Source organism: Lethenteron reissneri, chromosome 42, assembly GCF_015708825.2.
Source record: "Lethenteron reissneri isolate LAM-NWPU_2019-01 chromosome 42, ASM1570882v1, whole genome shotgun sequence".
Lineage (NCBI taxonomy): Eukaryota > Metazoa > Chordata > Hyperoartia > Petromyzontiformes > Petromyzontidae > Lethenteron > Lethenteron reissneri.
In genome coordinates, this window is record NC_083820.1 from 3552307 (window position 1) to 3580017 (window position 27711).

General features: G+C 49.4%; 1 protein-coding gene across 1 annotated transcript in view; it reads right to left on the minus strand.

The window, feature by feature from the left end:
• Nucleotides 1-333: 333 nt before the first annotated feature.
• Nucleotides 334-27711, minus strand: part of LOC133353043 (lysophospholipid acyltransferase 1-like) — a 101394-nt gene continuing 74016 nt past the window's right edge. Inside the window, exons 9-13 of the mRNA XM_061569133.1 lie at nucleotides 26599-26702; nucleotides 24829-24893; nucleotides 23452-23584; nucleotides 20798-20949; nucleotides 334-18239 (exon numbers count right to left, since the gene is read on the minus strand). Of these exons, the coding sequence (XP_061425117.1) occupies nucleotides 18107-18239; nucleotides 20798-20949; nucleotides 23452-23584; nucleotides 24829-24893; nucleotides 26599-26702 (587 nt within the window). The 3' untranslated portion in view covers nucleotides 334-18106. The remainder of the gene's footprint in view (nucleotides 18240-20797; nucleotides 20950-23451; nucleotides 23585-24828; nucleotides 24894-26598; nucleotides 26703-27711) is intronic.

Sequence of the window (27711 nt, forward strand, 5' to 3'; positions counted from 1 at the left end):
CCCCAGGGGCATGACGTCATTTATGGACGGCCCCCAAGTTGCGCTCCCCGCTGCGTCGCGACTTTATTTTTATTGATGAGCGCCCGTCGTCTCGTATTCACCCACAGTGCATTACGTCCCTCAGAACGGTGAGTTTTGTTTCTCTTTACCGAATTCGAACAAAAAAATGATCTTGTTATTTTGGTGACCGACCCCCCCCCTTGTCCTTAATCTCATCTGCGTGACGTGACCTTGAATTTCACCACCATGTATGGACGTATTTTGTATTGTGTGGTGTGAGCCCATCGGTTGTGCGCGTAATCGGCTCGGCAACAAGCATTTGCAAAAGACCGCTTACTCAAAACATCTTTTATTGTCGCTTAAAACAAGCAAAATAACAGAACGCCACCAAAACCACGCCGACCACATAAACACCACCACGCACGCCCACCACTCAATTCTTTTCAAGCCCCCCCATAAGTCCCAGCGGAATTTACAGGGTTTTCTTTAGTTGCAATATACAGCGATATAGCCAGTTAGTTTCCTATGTAATTATATGTACTTCTGAAAGTTCAAGCCATGAATATAGCAACTTCAGTAGCCATGTGAGCCCCTTTTTGAAGCACTCAACTCGGTATCAATAACCTTGGTTTACCCAGGAAAGTGCCAATGAGACTCCAGGCTTTTTTCACCAAAGCCCTGCCTGGAATATTGCGGAAATTCCTTTCCAAGAACTGAAGTCCTATTGTGTGCGCGAGCAAAACGGATCTTCTGGAGAAAAACACCCAGACTTAAAAGCTGACACGACGAACAACAAAACGCACGGGGGCAGGTCAGCAACCTACTTGTTTCACTGCCCTTCTGCAGGTCACCACGCTGGTCTGCAAGTGGGTGTCTTCTTGCACGCGGTCTCTCTCTCTCTGACCGTAACATTTCGCCGAGTGCGGGCAAATAAGCAACGTGTTATTATTTTACAGCTATCAACAACCCAGAAAAAACATTTGGGAAGATCGGTGTCCGGGGATGAATAATGTTTTAATGAGTCTCAATCGTGAGGCCCATATATAGCCCGGATTTCAGACACTGCAATGCCACAAGCATTATGGCAACACAAAACGTAAACATCCGTACGAAAGAAATGTAGAGCTGTGACGATTAATCGACCAACACTGATATCGACAGCTTCTACTTGTAATAACATGGGACCTTTTTTGCCAGTATCAAAGTATGAAAAAATAAGAATATATTTTGACCCTTTCTGGCAATAAAACAGGTGTTGAGATGTTCAGACACCAAATAGAAACCTTTTGCAAGGAATCATGTCTGCATCAACCACACGTACTTGTGGTGAACATGCAAACAAAAACATGCTCTGATAATAGATGGCATTGTCATTTAAATAGATTGGTCTAAACCAGAGACAGCCTTCTGGAGGACCTAGTCTTGCCAGTGCCAGACCAGAGAACGCCAAAAGGCGTGTTGTGAGAAAGGCGATTAATCCGTTTCAAAGACAATGCCATCATGCATTCTATTAATTACACTGGTCAACAAAAAAAACATTTTTTTCAGGCCTGGACTTTTGCAGCTGTTTTAGACTAATTTCAGGGTGCTGATTCCACACATCATTTTTATGCCATCGGCATACCCCATTTTCATTGATTTTACCCGAAATTAACTCTGTCACTTATGAGTGTAAGTTGTTGCGAGCCAGTGACTGCTTTAGTGTTAAAATATGGTTCTGTATTTTTAGGATAGTGTGTTAATAATATAATTTTATGTAGATATCCACATTTATTTAATATTTTTCTTCTGTAGTTTTTATTGAAAATGCTATATTTGATATCTTAAAAACCTGCTGATAGACAAAAAACTGATGCCAGATTTGGAATCAGCACCCAAAAATTACCTTAAAACCGTTGAAAAACCTTATGCCATAAAAAGTGTGTTGACCAGTGTTATCAGAGCATGTTTAGTTTGCATGTTCACCAACAAGTACGTGTGGTTGATGCAGACTTTATTCCGTGCAAAGGTCTCCATTTGATGTCCGAACATCTTAATATCCGTTTTATTGCCAGAAAGGGTAAACAGCTATCCTTGAGTTTCTCTCTTTGCAAGAGCTTCCTCGGCTCCCTTTAAAGATGGCAGCCGACCCCACTTCCTGCCTTTCGAAGGTGGGAAACCCCTGACAAACCATGTCCAGCGGGAACGCGCCTGATGACGTCAACGACGTCAGCTTTCGTAGAATACTTCAGCAATCGGATATATCCCAGTTCTAAATACGCATACGGTCCATACAACAGGGGGAGCAGCGGTTAACACAGCGGTTCACGCACTACGCTTCGAACCCAACGGGCCTGAAGCTCGAATCCCAGCCACGGCCCAACATCGACGACGAGCGATGTCCCAGCTGGTCTTGGTGGGCACCGCCCTCGATCACCTACCAGCTCTGACGGGCGGCGTGGTTCAAGTACGCCCAGACAACCCCATGGCCGACAGGGCACGGGGGAGGTTGTTTACCCCCAAAGAACTGCGAATTGTCATCATTCTTACGGGTGCACCGAAACTGAACGATGCAGATAGTGTCCCGTGAGAGACGAGACGCGCACCTGGTATACAGCCAGTGCGCGACTTGCAGGGGTCGAGTGAGTTAACATCGTCACCGTGATGATGATTATTGTCAGCATGGTAAATGTGTTTTTGCCAGAGAGGATTATGAGCCAGGGAATTAAAATAGCAAGGCGCTGTGGTTGGGGGTGTTTCTATTGGAATGGCGTCTGACCTCAATTAATTGCCTTTCTTACAACACGAACATTTTGGCCCCATTTTCTACCTTTGGTTGGCCCAGAAATATACCGGGGGGGGGGGGGGGGGAGTCAAAATGTTTGCATAAAGTATTCAAAAATATATATGCATTCGTACTTTCTATTTTTATTTTATATCTTTCGTCAATATTAAAAAGTCTAAAGTGTATCCCTGCTTAAAACAGTGCGGAATATACCAAACAAAGTAAAACGGCAATATGTTATGATGGGTTTTTATTTTAAATGCGTAAAGTGTTTTTGGCTAGGCGGAGCTCATGTACTTTTTTGAGAATCAAGTTTAATTTATCTCAGAATGATTGTTTGCACCATTGTGGAAACAAAAACGTCGTGAGAATTATTTAATTATGTTTTATTTTTATTATTTTATTACTTCCCTTCTACGTGACTTTACCGAAAGAACCAAGAAAAAAAAGCAATACTATCTCCATTAATAAATATCCGTGCCTTCACATAAAACATAAATGCTTTTAGAAGTTTTTTATGTGGCGGTACAGATGTGTCAAGCAGACACTGCTGAGTTATCAAGTTTAGTTTTGGGCGGATGACACCGGGATTCAAACCCAGGTGGCTCAGCAGTGCTGGCTCAAGTGCTCTGACGAGGGTACAGCCACACGGACAAGAAGTCAACTCTGGAAACATCTTAAGATGCGCCTGCGTTAGGCATTGCAATGAGTCTTCACTGCTATTTGTACAAATGACAATGTACACATTTTCCCAAGCCCATTTTTCACCTTGTAAAGAAACAATAGAAATGTTTGGATAAAAAGTGTGCCATCATTATTTTGGTATGATAAAAAAAAATTAAGTGGAATTCAGTGCAATGTTAATTTTAAGAATGTATCCAACAAATGTTCAAACTTTAAACGATTGTATTTTTATGAATTAAAAGTGCAGTACTCACAAATCACTTGTTTTACCCAACACAATCTGTTTAGCCAACCTGTAGCAATGATGCAGTGATTATATTTAGGCAGCTTTTAACGAAAATAAGAATAAAGTGGACTTTAATAGTGTTTACAACCCCACCTTCAATCAGCTGGGAACTGAACTATTTTGATTGGCGATTTTTCTATCGTAGTAGTAAGATACATATTTGAATTATTTTCTCAGGAATGCCCCAAGAAATCGAGGTTGATTTTCAGGAGGATCCTACTTTGGGTTTTTTGGCCAATTCCTTGTTGTGTGCATGGGATTTCTAAAGCACGAGGAAAACAGTGTCCTACTTGCTGTCCTGCCTCGGAGAGACACGAACAACACCTCAATATAGAGCTCATTAAAGTGGCCCCCACCTTTGCACGATCCAACCACACGAACAAGCTCCTGGAAATCAGGACCGTGCATTGTAGGTAACGTAACGGAAGATGCACACTGAGGCCGTGAAGCTGAGAAGAAAAATCATGTTTTCCCACTCATCGTGAAAATCTGAGTGCCACGCGTGTTGCCCCGTATGCCCTCTCGTGCCCTCACTGCAGCATGGCTGGCTGTCCGCCGTGTGACTGGGTGTCCGCCGTGCACTCGGCGAGCGCTGGCGTTACCACCTGACGTGAAGGCCAACGGCACCACGATCCCACCACCCCACCCCGACTCATTGACAAAGTGATTACTGCCACGCAGTACATCTACACAACACGGCATCCGTTCAGCCTCAACGCTGACCCATGGTGAGGGTTGTCCATAGGGGTACGTGGGGAGGCCCCGGGACAAATTCCACTGTGTGCCCCCCAACCCCTTCAAAAACTAAACCGGAAGTATTACATCCGACATGGTGACGTCCAAGCACGCCCCCCCCCCAAAGCGCGGGGCCCGGGCGGTCGCCCCGCTTCGCCGTACCCGAGGGACGGCTCTGCCCAAAGTCGCACTCCAGTCCTGCCAACTCCACCAGCAGGGTGTGGATACGTCCTGACACCGGCTAAGACATTACGATGCCGGGTGCACGGTGGGGGTGACCGTTCAGGTTCGTCAATGAAGCCCCCCCCCACCACCCAGCGCAGAGTTGGGGGCGGTGGAATTTGAAAGTCGTACTGGCAACACATGGGAGCTAGAGCCCAGTGAGAGGATCTTAGAGTTAAATTTGCTCATCGTTCATGTAATGTCACCTGCCGCTCGTGTAGATTAGTGCGTACGTAACGAAGTTGATCGATTGGCAACCTATTCGGTTTTTTTTTTGTGGAGGGGGGGTGGGATGCGTAATTCTTTTTAAAAATATTTCAGAAAGTGCAACGCGCAAGCGTCACGCGTGGGCTGGTGTGTGCCAAGTTTTACATACAAAGCACGAGTTGTGACCACAACAATCAATGATGCAGAGCGAGGGATCGGCACGGAGTCATTCACCTCCAATTTAAATGGATGAATTGCCACGATTTGGGGTTGCGATTCGAATCAAGAATCGATGCCTTATTCTTTTTACGTCGCGCTAAACGGAGTGCCTCGAGTGGCTGCAAGGGTCACATGAATCCCAGCACACATAAAACAGATAATCAACAATTTTTTTATTTGACCAGATAAGGCCCAGCCAAATACTCGAAACGCATGTTTTATAAACGTCGAGGGAAAAACCAGAGGACCCGGGGAAAAAGTCACGCGACCACGGTGAGGAATTATGTAAACTCCAAACATACAGACATCAGGGTCGGTTTCAACCCCACAACCTCCTGTACACCGGGCGAGGTAGTTAACATCTCGCCACCGCGGCACCCCGTAACAGGTTTATGCACACAATTTGACGTGCACATCTTCAGCATGTGATATCGGTTTCAGTTTGAATTGATGCGTCGTGCATGTCTGGTAACATTGCAGCTCTCTCACTTCAGACCTGGGGTGGGCTGTGGAGTACAGAGTATGCGTTTTTTGTTAGATGATAGTTTTACAAAACAAATTAACAACCAAATATGACTTCTTCTTTTTCCCCAAAGCACAATTACAAACGTGTGGATGCCAAGCGTGGACAAAAAAGTCGGGGGTATTTCAACTGTTGGATTTATCCGACATACATTACGCAGATTTAAAACTTTGGCCATTTAAACAAAAACATTTGGGAAGCACACTCAAAACACAGAACACAAAAATCAAACTGTCATTTAGTGTTGACGATGTTTTCGAAACAATACCCGAATGCAGTGAAAAATAACGTCACAATTTTGCAAAACGTATTTTGGTAAAGCGTTTGAAAAGTGTAAAAAAAAATCTCATGATGACAGTTTTGTGCACATTTTTAATCCCATCGATGACGAGTTATGTCTGTAAAGACACGCGGACATACAATCCCGAAACACTCAAAGCAGTACGCCTGGATTTTGCTAAACACTGAGCCACTCCTAAATTTTTTTTTACATTAACCATGTTTCCCTTCTGCATTTCCACTTACAAATAAAGCCACGTGCATTCAAAGGAGCCCCGGACGACGCCGATTGTTTCACATGAAGCGATGACCATTTGGATTTACGCAACGCCCAAATGCGACGGTGTCTCGAGACGCCGTGCAGAGTTCGATGGCCGTCTTTGTTATTGCGGCGGGGTGCGGGGTGGGGGTGGCGAAGACGACCTAAACGCTGATCTCCAAGACGCCTCCGTGAGAAACGTTGACCGACGTCGCTTTCAAGGGTCAAGAGGTCAGCGCGGATCACGCCACGGTGGCGTCGTCACCGCAACACCTTGCCGCTTAGATCTGTCAGCCGTTTCAGTCGGTGTCCAATCTCCGAGGTCGGCTCTTCTGGTATTACGTCTCCCTCTAAGTGAGGAAAAGCCATTCGCGGCGAGAGACTGAAATGGAAAAGAAAAATATCTTGGGATAAATGTTTCGGTGTAACCCCAAGAACGCGAGCCGAAGATCATCCCCCTGTTCTCAAGCAGGCGTAGGGGCAAATGCTCAACTCTGTTGGTGGCTCTGCAACGTTTGAGGAAGTTGCACATTGCGACGGTGGTGGAAGGCAAGAATGTACGCACGTGGCTCTACTTCTCAATGGAAAGAGTTCCGGTCAAATGCAGTGTGATTGAAAAAAATACAAACGTTGAGAAATATTTTACCACGAAAAAAACTAAAATGAAGCTTATCAAGCAGTCAAAAAGAAATAAACACTGAAACGCAATACCGATGACATATGCGCATTAAACAAAAGAGTTTAACCGCGTTTCATCTTCATACACAGTTATAAATAAGGGTGCAGCATTTCGCTACGACAGTAGACGGGAATTGACACGACATGGGCCCCAGGTCCAGCGTCGCGAGCAGCTAACGAGCTGCTAACGAGCTCGCGTCGCGAGCAGCGTGGGTTTGGCGACCCTTCATACAACAACGATGGTGAAGAGTCCCTGACGTACGGATGTAGAACTTCCTTCGCACCGTACGTAGGTATTGGAACGCGCGCTCCAATACCCCGATGTCAGAATTAGCCAATCTCGGCAATATTTCAACAATAACGAATAACTTTGTGGTGATGCGAAGCACCCATTTTTTTGCAATGATTACAAGCATTGACTGGTTTAGTTGAAGGTGGGAGGAAAGGGCTGTCGTATTTATCCCTCTCCTGTTGCCGAACACACACTGCTACAGCAAGAGTTATGAGTTGTTGACTGTTCATGATGAAAGAGAATAACCCAAGAATAATATTTTTTTAAAGATTTTGCCACTTACTGATTTTGTTTCACCTTCAGTTTGATCGGCTTTCTGTAGTGATGACAATCTATTTTACAGCAAATGTTTGCCTTAAAAAAAAAAAGAATCACTGAATAGGTGGGGCGGCAGCACTGTGCACGCTCAACCTACAACCCGGGTTCGATTCCCGTCCACGGTCAACATCAGTAGCGATATCTCGGCCGGAACCTGGCCCCCTCTCCATTAAAAACGCACGAGCCAGTGCGGTGAAGTATGGTCAAACTACCCGCATGACCAAAAAGGTGTAGGGAGGCCTTCAAACAGCAGTGGATTGACAAAGGGCTGACAGCGCAGCACGGAGTGAGCAGAGTATCAGAACCAGTCGGTTACTGCCTTCCTGATAGGGCTACGAGTCATGATCACAGTACGACTGAAAATCACGCAACGTTTCACTCAGAAGCTTACACTGCTCCATTCAGAAATGTTGTTTCCGTCACACTCAACCACTGCGGATGCACGCCACTCACATGTGCACACCACCGCGTGCACACCACCGCGTGCACACGGCCTGAAGAAGTTGTCACGTCGCATTCACGTGGCGTTGAGTACGCTATGCAATGTTGTGGTTTTGTTGTTTGCGCCGATTGGTTTTGAAAATAGAATCCCCTACGACCGATTGCTATAAATTCGTACGAATTTTTTTTCTATCAACGAATGCAACGTGTCCAAGGTTTACGTCCACCGAAGGAGATGGAGCAATGAATTCGGCTCGTGTGCAAGGCAGAGGTGGTTGGGTGGATCGTTACGTCGAAGAATCACGAGAAACGGCAACGGTTCAGGAAGGCCTTCAATCCAGCAGTGGATAAAGCATGGCTGATGATGACATAATTTAAATGCATTCACCCAACGTCATTGTTCTGATACGGACACAAAACGGCAGCTGGTTGTTTGCCACTCGCATTGGCACACAAGCAGCTTTGCTTGTTAATTGACATTATTGGGGAGTCCAATAATCGCGTGAACAAACTGCAGCGTTGAAAAATAAAATCGATCCTTCGATGAACGATCGCTAAAACGTCTGGACACACATGCGGTACTTTAAGAGCAATGTAATAATCTGGCTTACCTCCTGATGCGAATTAGCCACATTGGAGGGCTACAACACAGCGCAAAAACCTACTACTCTGTAGTAATGTAACACGATTCACAAATCAATGGCCATGTCATTGATTGATGCTCAGAGCTCACAGCACGGTACCAGAACGGCTTGTGCATGATGGTCTGTGTGCATTGGCTGCTTCTTTCTTAACCCAAGCTTGCTGGGTTACCATCATTTAACCCGATAATTTGGTTTTCAGATAATACAAATTTTGACAACGAATTATTAAAAAAAGTAACCAACGAATACTTGCCAAGTAACGGTAATCTCTTTACGCAACTGAAAACAAAATCGAAATGTGCGATTACCAGTGGCTGCTTATAGCAATCCGATGAGCGTAACTCGTGACTCTCTAACACTGGACAAGCTGGCACAATAATCGTCGTCGCGAGTGGCCATGACACGACGCTGCGAGGCATGGTGCGCGGATGTCCATTTTTTTTACGACAATTTCTGGCGAGCGTTTCCCAGTCGCATAATCTCCGATTAGCACGGTTGGCTACGTACGGTGCGAAAGAAGTTGAACATATCATTAGACCTCCTTTGCCAGTACCAAAATCTAATAATAGGGTTTTTCCATTTTTTTTCTGGCAACAAAACTGAAACCTTTTTACAAGGAATCATGTCTGCATTAACCACAATACTTGTGGTCAAAATGCAAACAAAAAACACACTGATAATATATGCATTGTCCTTGAAACTGATTGGTCCACACCAGAGACGGCTTTCTTTTGAGCCTCGTCTCAATTGGTGCTCGACCAGAGGACGCCAAAAGGCGTACAGCTCAAACGCGTGACAAAGGTTTCAGTTTTGTTGCCAGAAAAAAGGGGAAAAACCCGATTATTATAACAAGTTGAACATAGATACATCGGCTCACAAGGAGACCCATCGTTTGTTTATCTTCCGCCGCACCTCCGGCGAGATAGAAGCTCAACGTACGTACGTCTCGTCAGCGGTCAAAACACAACGTGGAGCCCTGACGGGGGGCGGGAAGTATTGAGAGCAGGAGGCAGCCCCAGTCTGACCGTCAAAAATAAACACGCACAGGCCCGGCGGGAATACGCTAAACGTGACGGATAAACAAGAACTCTGCGGACGGCGGCACCGACGTAAGAATAAATAAAAACTATTCGCGTGCCTCATTGTTATAAGCTACGTCACGTTTTGGTTCGCCCTTTGCTATCATCTCTCACGAAGCGTATGTTCCGTAGGGAACGCTGAAGAGGGGGCGGCTTTGAGTGAAAGCGAACACGTCACGCCGCCCGTACGGGTGCGAGCTTGCAGCCGCTGTTAATTACGCGGCAAGTTAAAGAATAGCATCCTCGACTGCTTTCGTACGCAATTGTGCTCACCGGAGGATATATTTTAGTGTTAAGTTGAGATGTCAAGTTTAATATTGTGAATTACATTGTTTAAGGCCAATTGTGCAACTAGGTAAGCGATGTGTTGATTTAATGTTTCAAAATATTTCACCCGAATAAGCCCTAGAAACGGCACGTCTCGTTTGAAGGGGTTATTATTACAATGACCACCGACCACAATAATCCCTCACTCGACATCATCATCAGCATCATCATTTTACTCATTCTTACGATGAGCAAGTCAGGTCAAAAGGTCAAAGTGCCTCCCCCCGCTCAGTACGAGCAACGGGACGATGGCACTCTTTTGCATTGGCGTGCCCACGGCCAGCGGTGAAAACTCCACATTTTATTGGCACGAGAGACGATTAACCCCTCACGGACGCCAACCTGGTCACGCACGCTCAGTGCGAAGGCGCGAACGTGCCCCCCCTTAGCTTACGAGTGGCACTGCATATACTAAACCGGCAACAACAAAAAACACGGTGACGAACAGAGCAACAAGAAGTCGCCGAATTATACAAACTCATTCCGGAATGCCTTAAGAGTTCGTTCCATTGCCATTCACTCATTCATTCAACGATGTACGGCAATCTGCCGTAGTGATGTCCTTCACGCACTGTTTTCCTGCGCTAAAATCGAGGAGCTCTCGCTATGGAGGGAGAGAGCTCGCCGATAACACCAGCAGGGAACTCGGCAGCCAGCGTTCATTTCAAGGGCCACAAAGCATGCAGATGAGACTCAGAGAAGTTGAAACTTGGTCCGCCGTTTCAATACATTCCACTGGAACGCGCATATTCTGAATGGCACACTGGTTGATAAAGTTATGTTTTAAAAAATATATATAAAGGTGCAGCCCTGCAATTGCTCGCTCACACCACTGCTGGCAGCAGTAAGGTCTCCACTAGAGGCCGCTCTAGAGAGCACCCTCGGGAGGGCATTTGGCCTACTCTTCCACGCCGGCCAGACGTCTTTGAAGCGGTGGGAGAAAGCCGTACTTAACTCCCGTCCCTCGCGACTCGTTGTGGTGGTAACCATTTCTTACCGCGTGGCTCGGCAGAGGCGGCGAGGTGTTAAGAGACTTGCAGCGTTGGTTCAACTGCCGCGCCGGGAGATTGAACCGGCGACTTCTGGGATAGCGGGTCCAGTGTGCTCAACCGTCGCACCACGGCAGTATCCGATGTTGGTTAATTTTAGGAAAGAACAGAAGACCCTCTCGTCTCTCTCCCTCTCTCTCTCTACCTTCCCGGCAAGCGTTTAACACCGACAGCTCCCATTGGCAATTGGCAACGAGCCAGAATGTGACCAGAAGAGTAATCTCGTCGCTAAATATCCAGCCATAGTTGTTCAAATAAAACGATGCCAATGTGTGATGATGGCTCTAATCTCGCAGGCAACCACCGCAACCTCCGCTGAGCATGCTTGGCCACGTTCAGTACGAAAGAAGTTCAAGAATACAGCGGGACCCATTAAACGATACATGTGCATTGTAGTTGTATTGTGCAGACGTGATTTACACCAACTGCAGTTTCATCATGACAAATAATACTTGTAAATTATTTGAATTACAAAAAGACGCATTCTGTTATACTGACAGTTGAACAGCATACAATGCTTTACGAGTTTCGCTACTGCAGTGTTCCGTACGTTTCCTGCAAATTAAATTACCCTGAGCTTAGAAACTATTCCCTTGTAAGAAAACGCGGTAGAAATGTAATATAAATGTTTTAAAACTAAAACTGAAGCATCATTGAAGTGAAAAAACCTACAACTTGATATTAATCATTTTTTTAATGGAAATGTTATTGTATGCTTAAAGGATGTTGGGCGTTTGTCCTACGCCGCACAACAATTGCTGTGGTAGAGTGGTAAGGCGATTGCTCTGATCGAAACAAATGGTATCTTAAGACCTTCATTTAAAGAGAATCTTGCGCAATTGAACATTTTCCGAGTTCCTCGTTAAAGACGTGTTTTTTTTGTCGTTGCAGGAGGAAACCGGAGTGCCCGGAGACCGCTCATGTACGAGCAGTCAGCGCTCCCAAAATCCCTACAAACGCGTCAGCAAATCCGCTGCCATCCACTGATCACCGCGGAGCGTAAGACCCGTCAAAACCCCACCTTCAAAGTGCTAGGTCACAGTTAGTGCTCCCTGCGTGCTCTCAACCATCGCCGCTTATCAAGCCGAGTTTAACCTTTTTATTTTACCACCCACACTGGCCAGAATGAACGGCCAGCGTGTCGCGGTGTAACCCACATAAACAACCCCAACCACCGTCGCCAACACCGCTGCTGGTTAAAGGGTTAACTCGCTGCAAGAGTAGAGCGAGACCGATGAGTGAAACGTGGCTGCGAATATAGCAATTCCTGAAATGTATATTCAGTGTCGGCGCTTTCGCCAATTACAATTTCCATTCAAAATAAAGGGCAGTGCGATTGCACGTCCCCCGGTTAATACAGCGGAAGCCCCACGTAACGCGTCGATCACGTGGGTTTTTTTGACCATACTTCACCACGCTGGTCAGTGCGGGGTTGGTGAAGGTGGGGCCCAGGAACCGGCTTCAGATTTCACTCACCACCGATGTGACTTGGAATCGAACTCGGGTATTTGAGTTTGTGATGCCGTGCGCTCACCACTGCACCGGCGCTCCACGCTAAATAAAATAATAACAGAGGAGTTTGCTTCAATCAAATACATCAGTGGCTTTGAGTTCTACTTTCCCACCCATCGGCCCTGTTAAAAACACATTGTACAATCACGGACCACAATCTCAAACAAGTTTGTGGCCGTGACGTAAGTATCCTCGTGATGAAAGCGCAAACCTCGACAAGCAAAGAGCTGCTGCTGTTTTGTTTACACGCGCGGCGAGTTGCCGTGTACTCCGGGCTGTTCGACACGAGTTCGAAGCTTCGTGCTCATCAGAGGTAGGGGAAAAAAAAAACGACGAGGCACACCTGGGGTGAGCGTCAGGTTCCGCGCGGAGCTGTGCGCTTGACACGGCGTGGCAGGGTCTGCGTTGCTCGGTGCCACCTTCTAAGCATACGGGTACGATTATTATTTACATCTGCAGACGACAGATATTCACCGAATGAACGAAGCCGAGTTGAATGGTTTTTTTCCTAAACAAAAGGCACATTTACGACAGGTCGCTTTACGGTAATTTAAATGAAGGGGAGTTAGTTCGCCTGAAGCAAGAAGACCCAAGATCCCCCATTCAGCATCGAGACGGGTGCAAGTGCTGCCAACATTCGCGTGACAAAAGCCAGCGTCGCTCCTGCCCGCCTTTGTCTCTCCCTCTCGCTGATGTTCGCGCGCCACACCGGGAGGTCGGAGGGTTGAACCCCCCCCCCCCCCCCCCGTGCCGATTCGCCCCGCCTGCCATTCCCCCCGCACGCACGTACGATCTCAGCGAATCCTTTCCCTCACTCATCTTGGGCATGTAGCTTTGGAGAAGGGGAGAGAGTGGGGGGGGGAACTATCAAACTATCAAAATAATTACTTGGCCAAAGAATTTGACAAGGTGCTGAAATCTTGCAGAGCTGGAACATAAAGCTCAACACGACGCCCCTCCCTCCCCTGCGTTCCCCGCTCTGCGCGGACATCCTGCGTAGCGCTGAAATACGTGCGGCAACACGGCCGTCGTCGAATCGTCACCGACGACGACAACATCAAGGAGTTCGGGGGGGGGGGGGGGGGTCAACCAGCGGATCGTTGGCTATTTCGGGTCGTTCCGTCCGGCGTCCAGCACAACGTCCGACGTTCGGCCCGACGATTGAGGGGCGGTCGGTTGCTCGATTCGGTTCCCCGAGCGAGGTCCCAGCGGGCGGCGGCAGAACGTCGCGCCGGACGACGCGCGGCGCAACCGAAAAGCGGCGCTGGGGAGAGATGGCACAACCGCGACAAGCCGACAACACCGCCGGTGCCAACGCTCGCGTTCAGGCACGGAGCGCGTGTGTTACAAACGGTGGCCTGCGGAACAGTAAATGGGAGCTGCAACGGTGGCGAGATGTTAACTGCCTCGCCTGGTACACAGGAGGTCGTCAGTTCGATCCCGACCCCGACGCCTGCTGCTGTATATTTGAAGTGTGCGTGTTCTCCCCGTGGTCGCGTGGATTTGTCTCCTCAGGTTTTTTCCCCCCACGCATTTAGAATCAACATGCGCTAAGGGATACTTGGCTGATATAAATTTCCACACGATAAGCCACTTCGTTGTGCTATCATTTGTGGCCAGGTCGCATCTGAAAAATAGCCATATAGCTCAGTGGACCTTAGCTGGTAAAATTAAAAGTTGAATTGAGCACAAATGCCCTTCTTCATGGCACATGAAGAGAGAGTCCAACTATTATCCACTCTCCCTCTCTGGCCTCTATGGGCTATGAAGAAGAGCCACTGCCCGAGATGCCGCCAATCATCTACCGTTCCTGTCAAGGCTGCGCTCTTGACTGAACGCGTCGCGTCATTGTTTGTGCTTGTGCACCACTGCCGAGGCAGTGTCGCCGCTCAATCTGTGTAATTGAACAGTAAATGAAAACCTCGGCCTATTAGTCGTGGCTGAATGCCGAGTGTTGTGGGGGAGAGCGGTAGGGGTCAGAGTGTGGCTGGCTCGTGTGCTCCACCCACGCTTTGCCCTTCCTCCCCACTGCAACCTATGGTGATCTCCTCAGTTTTTGCCCACGCTTTCCATGGATGTACACGTACGTTGAACTTCTTTAGCGCCGAACGCAGCCAACCGTGCTAATCGGAGATGCGGGGGGGGTGAAGGACTGTACTGTGCAGTAGGGGGCTCGGCTACTGAAGCTGCAACATCCGTTCTGCGTGACTCATTCACGCACGGGCGTTGCGGCGTCAGACTGATGAGCCCTCTTAAGATATCTGTAACACAAGTAGTCAGTCCTTGCTTCGCAGAACCCAATGACGCTTAACGGAGCTTCGAGACTCACTTTCAGCATGGGGATCGGTTGGCCGGCTGCTGCATTGCACATGCCAGGAAGCCAGAGGGCCTGGAGAAAATGCCATCTTACACGAGTGAACAACACTCAAAAACAAACAGGCAAATGACACGCTTGCTTCCACTGCCTCCTGTTGGAAAGACTTTGCGGCCCTGCGCAAGGGAGGGCGGGCGGCGTAGGCTTAGCTCCTTTGCGTGATCGCAGGCGTGCACCGCCACTCTCTGCCTTGACCTGCCTGATCAATGACCCGGTGCAGCGTTCCATCCCAACGCGGCGTGGACGTAAAGAAGCAGCAGACTTGCCGATGCAACGATTACACGCACACAGAGCGCAGCTACTCACGGTCACACACTTAGGTCCCCCGTTTCATGAAACGACTGCTCGTAAGCCTACGGCACCGATCTGTGCAATCGCGGTTCACGAACGGAAGGGCGGCTTCCTTCCCGTCCTCCCTTGTGGACATCGCGGTGTTGGCTCTTGGGCCAAGCGTTCAAATTGTGGCCTGACCACGCTCCCTAAAGAGCAACCTCGGCATCGTAGGGAACAACACAACATCTGAGCTCGTTTTTCTGTTTTTACGTTTTGGCCCAAGTAACCATACGGCCTCACACCGTTCGAGCCGCGCAAAAGTAGCCACAACTCACTGCCGATTATTTTGGGAAACGTGAAAATTCTGTCCACCGCTGCCGCTCCGGCGGCTTCTCCCAGACGCTTCATCGTGTGCCCTACCCCCACCAACCCCCCCCACCAACCCCCCACCACTTCGCCGGGCTCAGCACCACACGTTGCCACAACGCAGAGCGTCGCGAGTCGAGAGTCGTTCACATCGACCGGTTACGTTCCAGACTTAAATCGACGATACACAGAGACGTCAATCCCATCCCATCCCCTGCCATGTATTCGGCTTGCAGGGGCAGGGTATATTTTGGCGAGTTTAAAGACTCCAATGGCGATCGTCACTGTCGTGTACACCATGGGACCTTTCAAATGGCCCGAAATCATTTAAAGAAGGTGCGATCCAAATATAAAACAAAATGCAGTTATTTTTTCTTTGCCGGTTGTGGAACTAGTCTGCGCATCAGCGGCTGTACAACAGAAGTGCGAAGCTTCATTGGTGAAAAAACAAAAAACATTTAGCACCGTAAAAAAATGTGGCTTTACCGCATACAGCCAGAGGGCCCTCGACTGAAAACGCTGGCAAACGCTGCATTACTCCAGCAGCGGTGTCGGTGTGCGCTAAGGTCAGCGGTGCCCATCCGTGACAGGGGTCAGGGGTGTTGGTCTGTGCCGCGTGATCCACGGAGTTCCGTGCGCAAGGGCGGTGCAGAAGCAGGCCGCCCAGGGGGAGACGCTGCAATTCTGCGACTCACGAAGGAGGTGCGGGCCCACAGGCCTGCGTAGGCAAGCCCGTTTTCATTGAGCTCGTCGTTATTTTTGGTATGCGTATTGTTGGGTAAGTGTTTTACAGTTTAAGTTACTGGCGTTCGTATTGTTTGAGGTTTCGGTAAGCACTTCTCTCTCAACTGGTGTCGTTTAACCCCCGCGTGAACATGTATGTGAAGTTTATGAGCACTTGGATGCACCCCAAGACATTTGAAACACAGCATGTTTGCAACATAGAGCTGACACTCTGCAAAAAAAAAATCGGCACGACAGCACACACGCGGACAGCGGACGTTTGGCAAACACGTACCACGCCCCGGAAGTTAAAACCTGCGGCGTTTTTTAACACCCCGAACTAACGAGCGATCGGTCATGAAGACCGGTATTATAATTGACGACACTCCCACAAAGGTCTGCGACACACCCAAACCATCCACCCCACCCCATCTGGGTTTTCCCAATAAGGCCAGCGGAGTTAAAAGCTCTCGTCTAGACAACTCACAGTGTTGACACAGACCTTTGCATTCTTGTTGAGCTGCTTGTGGAATTATGCGATGTTTTTTTCATACTTTTTTACAATACATAATGAATTACGCATCAATTGCAAGGATTTTAAATACTATCCCGCCAAAGATTGTGCCTTCCTAGCAGATTTGTTTTGCGACAAATGACGGTGTCTTCAGGAGGACGCCACTCTTGTCCTCCCGGCTCGTTGCTCGTTAAGTCTATTTACCCACAAGGCCGTTTAAGCAAACATCGGCAGAGGGTGCCGGGAACACGGTTCGATGCTCGTCGCGCACCACGGACAGCGCTGAACCCCGAAGCTTCTCACGCGCGCCGCTCGCGGTCGGGCAAACCGTTTCTGCGATCGCGACAGTGGTCGGGGAAGGGCGGCGCGGAAAAGAAAAGAGATTCGACCAAAACCAACGGTAGATTTCCCTTTCGACTGTGGCCTCAAAAAGCGCGTGGCTTCAGGAATCTCAGTATTCAACGTGGCACTTTTTTTTCAGCTGTGTTGCCCCGAGGGGAGGGGGGGCAGGGGGAAGGGGGGGTGCTGTAGATTAAAAGAAGACACTTCCCCAAAAAAGCAACTGGTTATATATCTTTTCTTACTTTACACGCCCATCTCGGTCGGGGTCGTTGGTTGCAGGCTGGGCGACACAAGACTGAAGCTTCTTAAATTAAAAAAAATACTTGAAAGTCAAAGCCAAATGACTTCCAGGCTCACCACCATTGCGTTGCACCCTTGTGTGACGTCGCAGCCACACTGTGGTGATGCGATGGGAGCCCCATGATCTCAGCTTCCCACGCGACAGACAGTGCATTGTGGGAGCTGCATTTTAGCCTATGAAGCCCAGTGCAACAGGAGCTATGGGGTATTCTGCCGCATAGCTGGGAGCCGGAGCCAGAAGGCAAAATTCATTAATTACTGACGTCATCGGATTTTAACTGACACCTCAAGATCGTATTCAAACAGAGTAAAATAGAGCCCAATTAGTTTTTTTGCGTTGTGTCTTCCTTTAAGGTGAGGAGGGGCGACCTCGGAGAGCTCACGCCGAGACCCCAGTGTCGATTTCAGTTGTTCTGAACATTTAAAATTTCTATCAAACAAAAGCGCGCCCGCCGTAACTCTCTTTCCGCCGGTTGTCGACTGCGGTCAGTCAGTCGGTCATTCAGCCAATCGGACGGTCGGATGGTCGTTTGGTCGATCAATCGGATGGTCGGACAGTCGGACGATCGTTCGGTCAATCGGTCAATCGGACAGTCGGTCAATCGGACGGTCGGACAGACGGACGGTCATTCGTTCGGTCAGCTGTGAGTGGAGTCCACGAGGCCAGGGACCGCTCCGGGCCCTTGTGGCGGCGGGTCACTGTGTTTTCCTGGCCTGGGTGTGGTTGGTGGGGCTGCTGGCCGTGACCGTCGGGGCCAGAGGTCGCGCCCTGATGGGCAGCACCAGGAGGATGACCACCGTCACCACGTGCAGGCAGTAGTACATGGACCTGCAAGGGGGGGGGGGGGGGTGGGCAGACGACGGACACCCTGAGCACGATAATTGGTTTTTTACCCTTCTATCTGGCAACAAAACTGACACCTTTTTACAAGGAGTCATGTTTGCATAGACCGCAATACCTGCAGTCATAATACAAACAAAAGACATAACTCTGATAATGTGCACTGTCCTTGAAGTTGATTGGTCCACACCCGAGACAGCTTTCCTTAGAGCCTAGTCTCACATGGGTTGGACTAGATGATGCCAAAAGGCGCACAACTCAAAGACAATGCACCATCAGAGTATGAGAGCTCGGGGCAAGCATCTACACTATGGGAACCTCATTTGCCAGTAAAAGTATGATAATTGGTTTTTTACCCTTCTATCTGGCAACAAAACTGACACCTTTTTACAAGGAGTCATGTTTGTGAGCACGTTTCGATCGTCCGTCATTGTAAACGGAACCCCCGCTGGAAGCCCAGTTTCTTCTCTTCAGATGGTTTCGCACGTCGGTGCGTCTTTCAGCTCAAATGATCAGACATCGGAACGCCTTGTTTAGACTGGAGGAGGAATCCGATGAGCTGTGAAGCTCTCTTGCACAGATGTCCGGTAGGGGGCGGGTCAGCAAGTTACAGCAACAAACGATACAAAAATAAGCAATTGGAGAAAAGGTAAGCAAGTCACTAAAAATAAATAACTAGATACAAATAAAGTATATAAGTACCAATGAATTCCTGTCTGAATTTCCAATAATAAGCACGTAATGGCAAGTCCATGTTCCTATGGCAGGATCAGTCTCTGCATAGGACAACCACTGATAACTTCACACAAAGTATTAGCTATGCAATGAACACTTTATGTCTGGATGATGCCTTTGGGATGAAAATTTCACCTTTTCCCCAACAGGTGGCAGCAGACCCAAGCCTTGGCAACAAGAGTCGGTGATTACCTTCACGCTCAATACTGGGACTGTGTTTTCGATCTGCTTGTAGCCAATAAAGAAAAATTCACTAAACACGTTGTCTCTTAATAACTTCAGTAATTTTGCTGGAGCAGTCACACCTGATGACGGTTGCTTGTGTTGCTTCCGAAACGTCGTGATTTAATTTATTTTTTTTCATTTTAATTTATGACCTACGTGACTTTACCGAAAAAACCAAAGAGGATCCTTGCAGTCACGAAAACTTCAAATCTAGAAAATGACACTCCCGAGTGAAGGCATGCACTGGCTTGCCACGAAGTGGCACATGCATTCTATGCACCACACGGATGAATGGTGGGCTGCACAAACACCTGGCTGGGAATCGAACTTGTGACGTTCCGCCTTGCAGGTCGAGCGCTCTCGGCAGGGTATTGGTCCGTCATTGAAATGCATTTGTATGCACAGTGATGGCGGGTTCAGGTATGCTTTGTGGAATTAATTAATATACGTAAGTCAGATGTATTTGTTTTAAGTCGAGGGGACATCTTGGCATCAATTCTAGATTTGAAGTTTTCGTGACTGCAAGGATTCATACTCTTAGGTTATTTCGGTAAAGTCACGTAGATAAAAATAGAAAAAAAAATGCAATAATAAAAATAATAGAAATAAAATAATAAATCACGACGTTTCGGAGGCAACACAAGTCTCCGTCATCAGGTGGGACCGTCACAGCTGAATTTACTTAATTTTGGCGTCAGCCAATGTTAATGTGACATCTCACTCTTCACCGAGCCACCCGCCAGTCCACTCAGCTGTTTGTTCCTTCACTCGCTCACAACTTCAGCCAGTTCCCGTGCTGTCCCAATTGCTCGTTCACATATTCAATTGTTTACAAACTGTCACTTTTAAATTCACTCAGTTGATCACCAGTTTTACTCGCTCATCTTTCCGTTTGTTCTGTCACTCCGTCACCCACCCGTTCGTTCAGTCGTGGAGAAGTCAGCGCCGTGGTCTGATGTTCCGTCGCTCGTTCTGACCATTGCTCACTCATTCACGCTCTCACCGACTGTTGCAGTGCCTTACCCCCACTGTCAATGAACACCGATTCAATCACGGTCATTCACCCATTCACTTACTCGTGCACTCAGTTACTCTGTCACTCCATCACCTATCCATTCTGCAACTCAATCACGAACCCAGCTGCTCATTCATTGGTCCATTCATTTACCCAGTTATTCATTCATCCACACACTCTGTTGCCATCTCACTCACGCAATCGCCAACCCAGCCATTCACTTTATCCACTCGGTCACTGGTCGGTTCACCCAGTCATCCACCCACTTACTCACTCAGTAACCGGTCAATTGGCCAATTCATTCACTCGCTTACAAGCCTGCCCACTGATTCGCTCACAAATTCACTCTCTAAATTACTTAACCACTCAGTCACCAGTTCACTCACTTTGTCATTCATCAGTTATATCTCACCCATTGCCTCCGTTGCCTATTCACTCACTCATTCACCCAGAGTCAACGGTCCACTCAACCATGCATTCATCAATTCACTCACTCAGTCCTCGCTCTCTTTGATCCGTCCGCCCGCCCATGCGACCCAATTCTAAGATGCCGGCGCTGGCTCATGCTCACCGGTAAAAGTCGAGCGCTGGCTTCATGCCGTACATGACGAAGGGCGCCACCGTGTAGCAGATGGAGAGCTGCGTGGCGGCCCACGTCACCACGTCGTACGCCACCTTCACCGTCTTGGAGCCCAGGAAGTAGTGCCGGAAGTTGTTGCGCATCTGCCGAGACGCGCGGTGCGAGAAACCACGCAAGCACGCACGCAAGCACACGCGCGAGCTAAAGCCACCGTGGAGAGCCGGGCTAACGTAAACAAGGTTACAATGACGACAACAAGTGAAGGACAATGGCGATTCAGGAAGCCAGCGTCTCCTTGCTAAGACGAGCGGCGAGGCGGGGTGGTCGTGTCAATGAGCGGGCCCTACGCCACACGGAAACGAAATTTTTTTTATAAAGAAGCGACTGTCCATTTGGTCAAGGCAGACCGGGGAAAATGGCAGGAAATTGCAGGACAAGTCAGATGCCAAAAACGACTTGGTCCAAATGGGCTGCCACCTGCTAATACACCCACCCGGTCTGGATACGTGCGGTGTGAAATAAGTTCAACACACACTTGTAAATCCATAAATTTCACACACGTAAGTATGTACATGTTTGTAGGCTCTTATTTTCATATATGACAACCACTGACGACTTCCCACAAATGTGGTGCTCGCGAAGCAAGCAACTGTAATGGAGGTTTTTTTTTCAGTCAGTCTGGCGACAACCGAGAGCATCAAATCACGGGGGGGGGTGGGGGGACTGAGCGCTGTCTAATTCAGTGGACGTATCTCATGCGCCATGGAAATGAGGCGTCGGGTTTCGCGTTGACCATCTGATCGAGCAGCAACCCCCGTGGGCACTGCCAACGTATGACTCCGTCGCGGAATTCTGTGCGTGCGATGGGCCCGAGGATTAGAACTTTATAGCTGCGCAGCGGCGGTTTGGAGTGGACTTGTCGAAAGACTGGCACCAGCGGTGTTCAAGATCGGCCTCTTGTGGAGGAGGCTCGTGAAGGACGCTGCTGCTGCTGCAACTACTGGGCAGTTGGAGGCAGTCGCCCTCCAGCAACAGAGGGCAAAGGAGCGACGCTCACAACAACGAACGGAGCGACGGGCAGCTAAAATACGGCGAGTTGGCACATTAGGGGGCACAGGTGGTGCATCTGCCAGTCACCTCAGTCAGTAAACCCATAGCACCTGGGTCTGTCCCGTGACCTGTCAGCGAGCATTCGACACTTCACATGGCTTCGGAGCACACCTGGCCTGGTTCAAGCGCCGTGGTGACGTCACCGCCACTTCTCGGCAAAAGGCGGTTGTTCTCGTTGTTGCGCGTGAAATACTGTGTGTTCCACTTCTGAACGTGTTAGAAATGTCAATAACCAGTTAAAGGAATCCCCTCGTGGAGAAAGCGACTTGCTGGTGACAATGAAGCGGAGAGCGTTTTGAACGAGCGGTTCAAGAAGGGAAGCGAAGAAGCATTCTTTCCTCGCCTTGGACCGGTGCAGAGAATCACCACAGTTTCATCGGGTGCTAGTCCGTGGTGCGCATACCGGGATGTCGCCAAAACGACGCGTTCCATATCCCAGCGATGGCATCATTGTTAACAGGATGGGACACGAGATGGCGGCGATAGTCCGTTTATAGATGTTACTCAATTTATAGCCGTACGGACGACAGAGAGCGAGAGAGGGCCTTTTGATGTTCGGGCCACAGACGGTTCGATCGACCCCTTGATCTACCCAAATAGTGTTTTGCTTGTTTACGTCCCGTCTCCTGGCAGACGTTCCGGTTGTTCATGTGGCTTGGCTGGCAAAGCGCGGCTGCAGCAGGACACGTGGTCCGTTTCACCACCACGCCGATAGCCGTGGAGCTAGAGACCCGGAGCGCGTTTCACCATCCCCCCGAAAGGCATGTACCTAGAATCCCGGAGCGTTTCACCGTCTCCTCGATAACTGTGGAGCTAGAGTCCTGGAGCGTTTTACCGGCACTCCGATAACCGTGTAGCTCGAATCACGAAGCGTTACACTGGCACTCTGATAGCGGTGGAGTTAGAATCCCGGAGCGTTTCACTGGAACACCGATAGCCGCGGAGTCCCGGAGTGAAGCCAAGCGGCATGCGCGCGCACGCTCGCACGCTCGCCACAGAGCCCGGCGTTGGACGAGAAACGGCGAATCGCGGAGGTAAACTACGAGACGAGTCCGTGCCTGCGAATCCCGGTTGCTCCGTCTCATAACAAATGCGCCAAGACGTTCAAGATCCAACAAACCTCGCTACGGACACCGCAAACCGACTTCCGTCCTCTTGCCAAATTCTGCAGCTGTGACATACACATGTGTGCGTGCGTGCGCACGTGGGATGGGTCCGTGTGGGGAATGGTGGCATTAGCGCACTGCGCTACGAACCTGGTTACGAACCTGGTTACCCAGGTTCAATTCCTGCTCACGGTTGACATCCCTAGGTTGACTCAGCCTCAAATGAATAGCTGGTGCGGTGAGTAAACACCACCACTACGAAGACAAAGGCCGGGCGTTGTGCTACCCACCCACCCCCTCGTGTGCTGTGCCAGCCTTCATAGGTGCAACTCACAAGCAGCACTTGCCCCAAACGTCTGCTAAGGCTACACGGGGGATATTTGCCTCTGGGGTGTGTCTGCTGTGTGTGTGTGCGAGCCGGGAGCTCACAGCGCGTGCAGACAGGCTCATGATGATGCCGGTGAGGAAGGTGAAGTAGTATCCCGGGTAGACACCGTGCCACGCCGCCGATAGCACGAACGTGGCCACCGTCGGGTACGTCTTGACGCGGTCGTAGCACACGCTGGCACGCAGAACACACAAACCAAGCACACGCTGGCACGCGGAACACACAAGCCAAGCACACGCTGGCACGCAGAACACGCAAACCAAGCACACGCTGGCACGCAGAACACACAAACCAAGCACACGCTGGCACGCAGAACACACAAACCAAGCACACGCTGGCACGCGGAACACACAAACCAAGCACACGCTGGCACACAAAACACACAAACCAAGCACACGCTGGCACGCGGAACACACAAACCAAGCACACGCTGGCACACAAAACACACAAACCAAGCACACGCTGGCACACGGAACACACAAGCCAAGCACACGCTGGCACGCAGAACACGCAAACCAAGCACACGCTGGCACGCGGAACACACAAACCAAGCACACGCTGGCACGCGGAACACACAAACCAAGCACACGCTGGCACACAAAACACACAAACCAAGCACACGCTGGCACACAAAACACACAAGCCAAGCACACGCTGGCACACAAAACACACAAACCAAGCACACGCTGGCACGCAAAACACACAAGCCAAGCACACGCTGGCACACAAAACACACAAGCCAAGCACACGCTGGCACACAAAACACACAAACCAAGCACACGCTGGCACACAAAACACACAAGCCAAGCACACGCTGGCACGCAAAACACACAAACCAAGCACAGAGATCCCCACGTAGAGCCTCAGTAGGCTGTTTGGCCAAACACTGTCAGCGAGTGGCACCTATGAAGGCCGGCACGGCACGCGAGGGAGTTGGGTGACCAGCACCACGCCCTGCCGCCTTAGCCTCCCCAGTGGTGATGTTTACACACCACACCAGGTACTCATTTTAAGGCTGAGTCGACCTAGAGAAAGCCCAGCACCAGTTCAGATATTTGCCATAGGCAAAGATTTGAACTTGCACCCTCCCCATCAGCACTAACCACAACACCAACTGCTCAGCCCCCCTGTACTGGTCGTGGACATTCCACAATGCTATGGTGGGGGGAGGGGGACCAGTCTCTCCATAGAACTATCACTGTGTTAACATAACGAAGGGAAATTAAAACACGAAGCCAGAGATTTAAAAACTCATTTGTTAAGAACCACTTTTTGGCCTTCCCCCGGATCTCCTATTAGCATGGTCGGTTACATACGTGCGAAAGAAGTTCAATATACATGGAGGTATGCATGTCGAACATCTTTCGCACCGTACATAGCGTCAATGTGAACAGCGCACGGGCGGGCGGTCTCCTTACTATTTGAGCCACCGAACCGTCATCATGTTCCAGTTGTCCAGGAACATCTTGAAGCTGGTGGCAGTCTGAAACCACAAGACGTCAGGGACACAAAGCAGGGCAACACAAGCAGAAATGTAACACAATCGCCGCGGCACAAAAGTCACCATCAGCAATGGTTTACGCTCGCTCGCACGCACGCAATCACACACAACAGTGCGTTACGCGTAATTAGCCAGAGACTCGTTTGCAACGGGCCCCCGTGGCACCCCGCAGATGCCCCGAGACTCGTTTGTGAATAGACTCCGGGCCTCACGAGGATGCGCTGGAGCTCGTTGGTGCTGCCCCGATCGCCTCGGCTGACCCTGAGGCTCGCCGTCGTTGTTGTTGTTGTGATTGTCGCTGTTGTCGTTGGTGCTGGGCCCCAGTGGGGTTTTTTCCCCGAGGTTGTGCCACGGTTGTCACTCTCTCTCTCCTCTCTCTCCTCGCTGTCCTCACTCTCCTCGCTCTCTCCTCTCTCCTGTGCTTCCTCGCCGTGATCTCCCTCCAAACCCCCTACCCTCCGTCTACCCCGAAGTGAGTTTATTAATTTGTGTAAAGCATCTTGAGATGCTGTAGCATTTAGATGAACCACAATGCCACAAACGAACCGCAATACCTCGCCGATCTCGTCAGGGAGCATAAACCATCACACAAACTCCGGTCACCCTCGCAGAAGCGGCTTTTAGATAACCATCGAACAAAGATGGTCACCGCACGGCACGCTTTCAGATGCACTTCTACGGCCGTCTGGAACGCTTTTCTTATATTAGGGGGCCACCTGAGCGATGCACTTTTAAATCGAGATTAAAAACTAATTTCTTTAGAACTGCTTTTTGTGTTTAGTTTGTCCTTCACCTGCACCTCCGATTAGTACGGTTGGATACGTACAGTGCGAAAGAAGTTCAACTTTCGTACGTTCATTGACATTTCTGCTACTGAAGCCGTTGTAGTCGTCATTGTAATAAGATTACCAAAGGCAGGGCATGAGAATCCCACACTGTTAGTCCGTTATCAGTGTGTAATCAGATGCACTGGTACATTCTATTTATGATTGAGAAAATCACTGTGTCAGCTGTTTGGCTCCAAGTGAAGGCAGCTGGCAATACACAGAGCATGGCAGAAGGCCTGCAATCATCGTCCTGTGACATTAATTACGTGCACTGTGATAGAGGTGGTCTTCAAAAGGTCAAAATAGTGTGAGGTGGTGCTCATCTCTATTTATAGCTCCTGAACCAGTGGTGAAAATTCCACATTCCTACGACAGGGGCCAGTCTATATAAAGAACTCATCTCTGCCGACTTCCCACGATGGAGTACTCATTTGATCAACTCAGAAGGAGCCGAGGGCTGAACGGAAACCCGACCGAACTGACAACTCAACGTCCCAATTGCGAAGCATTTGGTGATGCTGCTGCTGCTGCGTTGGCAGCGGTGCGGGCAAGCACGAGTAACAATAAAGCGCAACACATTCGTCAGTAACACTGCGTGCGTCCTTAGAAAGAAAAAGAAAATGCATGCATGTACGTTGAACATCTTCCGCACCACACGTAGCCAACCGTGATAATTGGGAGGTACAAATAATAATAGGCGACGTTTCACATAATAACGGGCGACGTTTCGGGAAATGTCTCTTCTGTAGCACTTTGCTAACTGCGCTGCGCGGACTCATCCGTCGCCGTCCCCGTGACCCATCGGCGCGGTACTTGGTGGGCGGCGAGCGGTGAGCGGTGCGTCAGTAAGCTGCCCGAACCTCAATGTTCCAGATGTTGAGGTTGGAGATGAGGTCCCAGCGAGCCTCGCCGTTCTTGTGGTAGCCATTGAACCCGAACCCCGCCGCGTTGTTGATCGCGTCCGCTGCGAAAAAGAGGCCCACAAAACGCGTGAGCGCGCGGCGCGCACGTACAAACACACGGCGTGCGTAAGCACATGGCGCGCGTGCAAACACACGGTGCGCGTGCAAACACACGGTGCACGTACAAACACACGGTGCACGTACAAACACACGGCGTGCGTAAGCACACGGCGCGCGTGCAAACACACGGTGCGCGTACAAACACACGGTGCGCGTACAAACACACGGTGCACGTACAAACACACGCGGGCGTGTTCACGAGAGGGTTGGCCCCTCTTACGTAAAAAAAAATTGTTTAGTTTTATTTGTATTTTTTTTTTGCGATTTGCTTACCCTTCCTATACTTGGCACTCCTATCGCGTTTTTGTATTGTTTGTTGTCTTAACGTTCTGGACCTCCCCGACTGGACGTGTGTGAAAAAAAGAGCTTGACAGCCCATCGGATTTCTCCGGTATAAATAACGATTCTGATCGATGGATTCTGATAGGTACAAGAAGAAAACCCGGGCCATATCACGGGAAGAAGAATATCTCGCAATACCAGAAGAGGGAAGGAAAACGATGAGCACAGATAACTATGTACGGTGCAAAAGAAGTTCAACGTACATCGTCTCTAGCAGTGCATCACTGTGCACCTGACAGGAACAGGGACCCGAAGATCCATGTCAGTGCCGTGCAACATTTCCCAGGGCAACAGCTGCCTCAAGAAGAGGACAACCGTGGGAAAACGACGACGGGGGTGGGGGGGTACCCTAGTTCACCTAGACACACACACATGATGATCACCATCAGCTCGCATCCACCAGTAAGTAGCGGTGCTGTCGCCATGCTGGCTAGATGAGGTGCACGTGTTTTTGGGATGGCAGACGCGGGTAACTGGGGGATGCTGTACGTATGAAGGTTGAACCTCTTTCGCGCCGCACGCAGCCAACCGTACTGAACCGTACTGATGTATGTAGACAATACTTATTTTCCACCGTACTTAGAAACGCTCACTTTAGGCTACCGATGC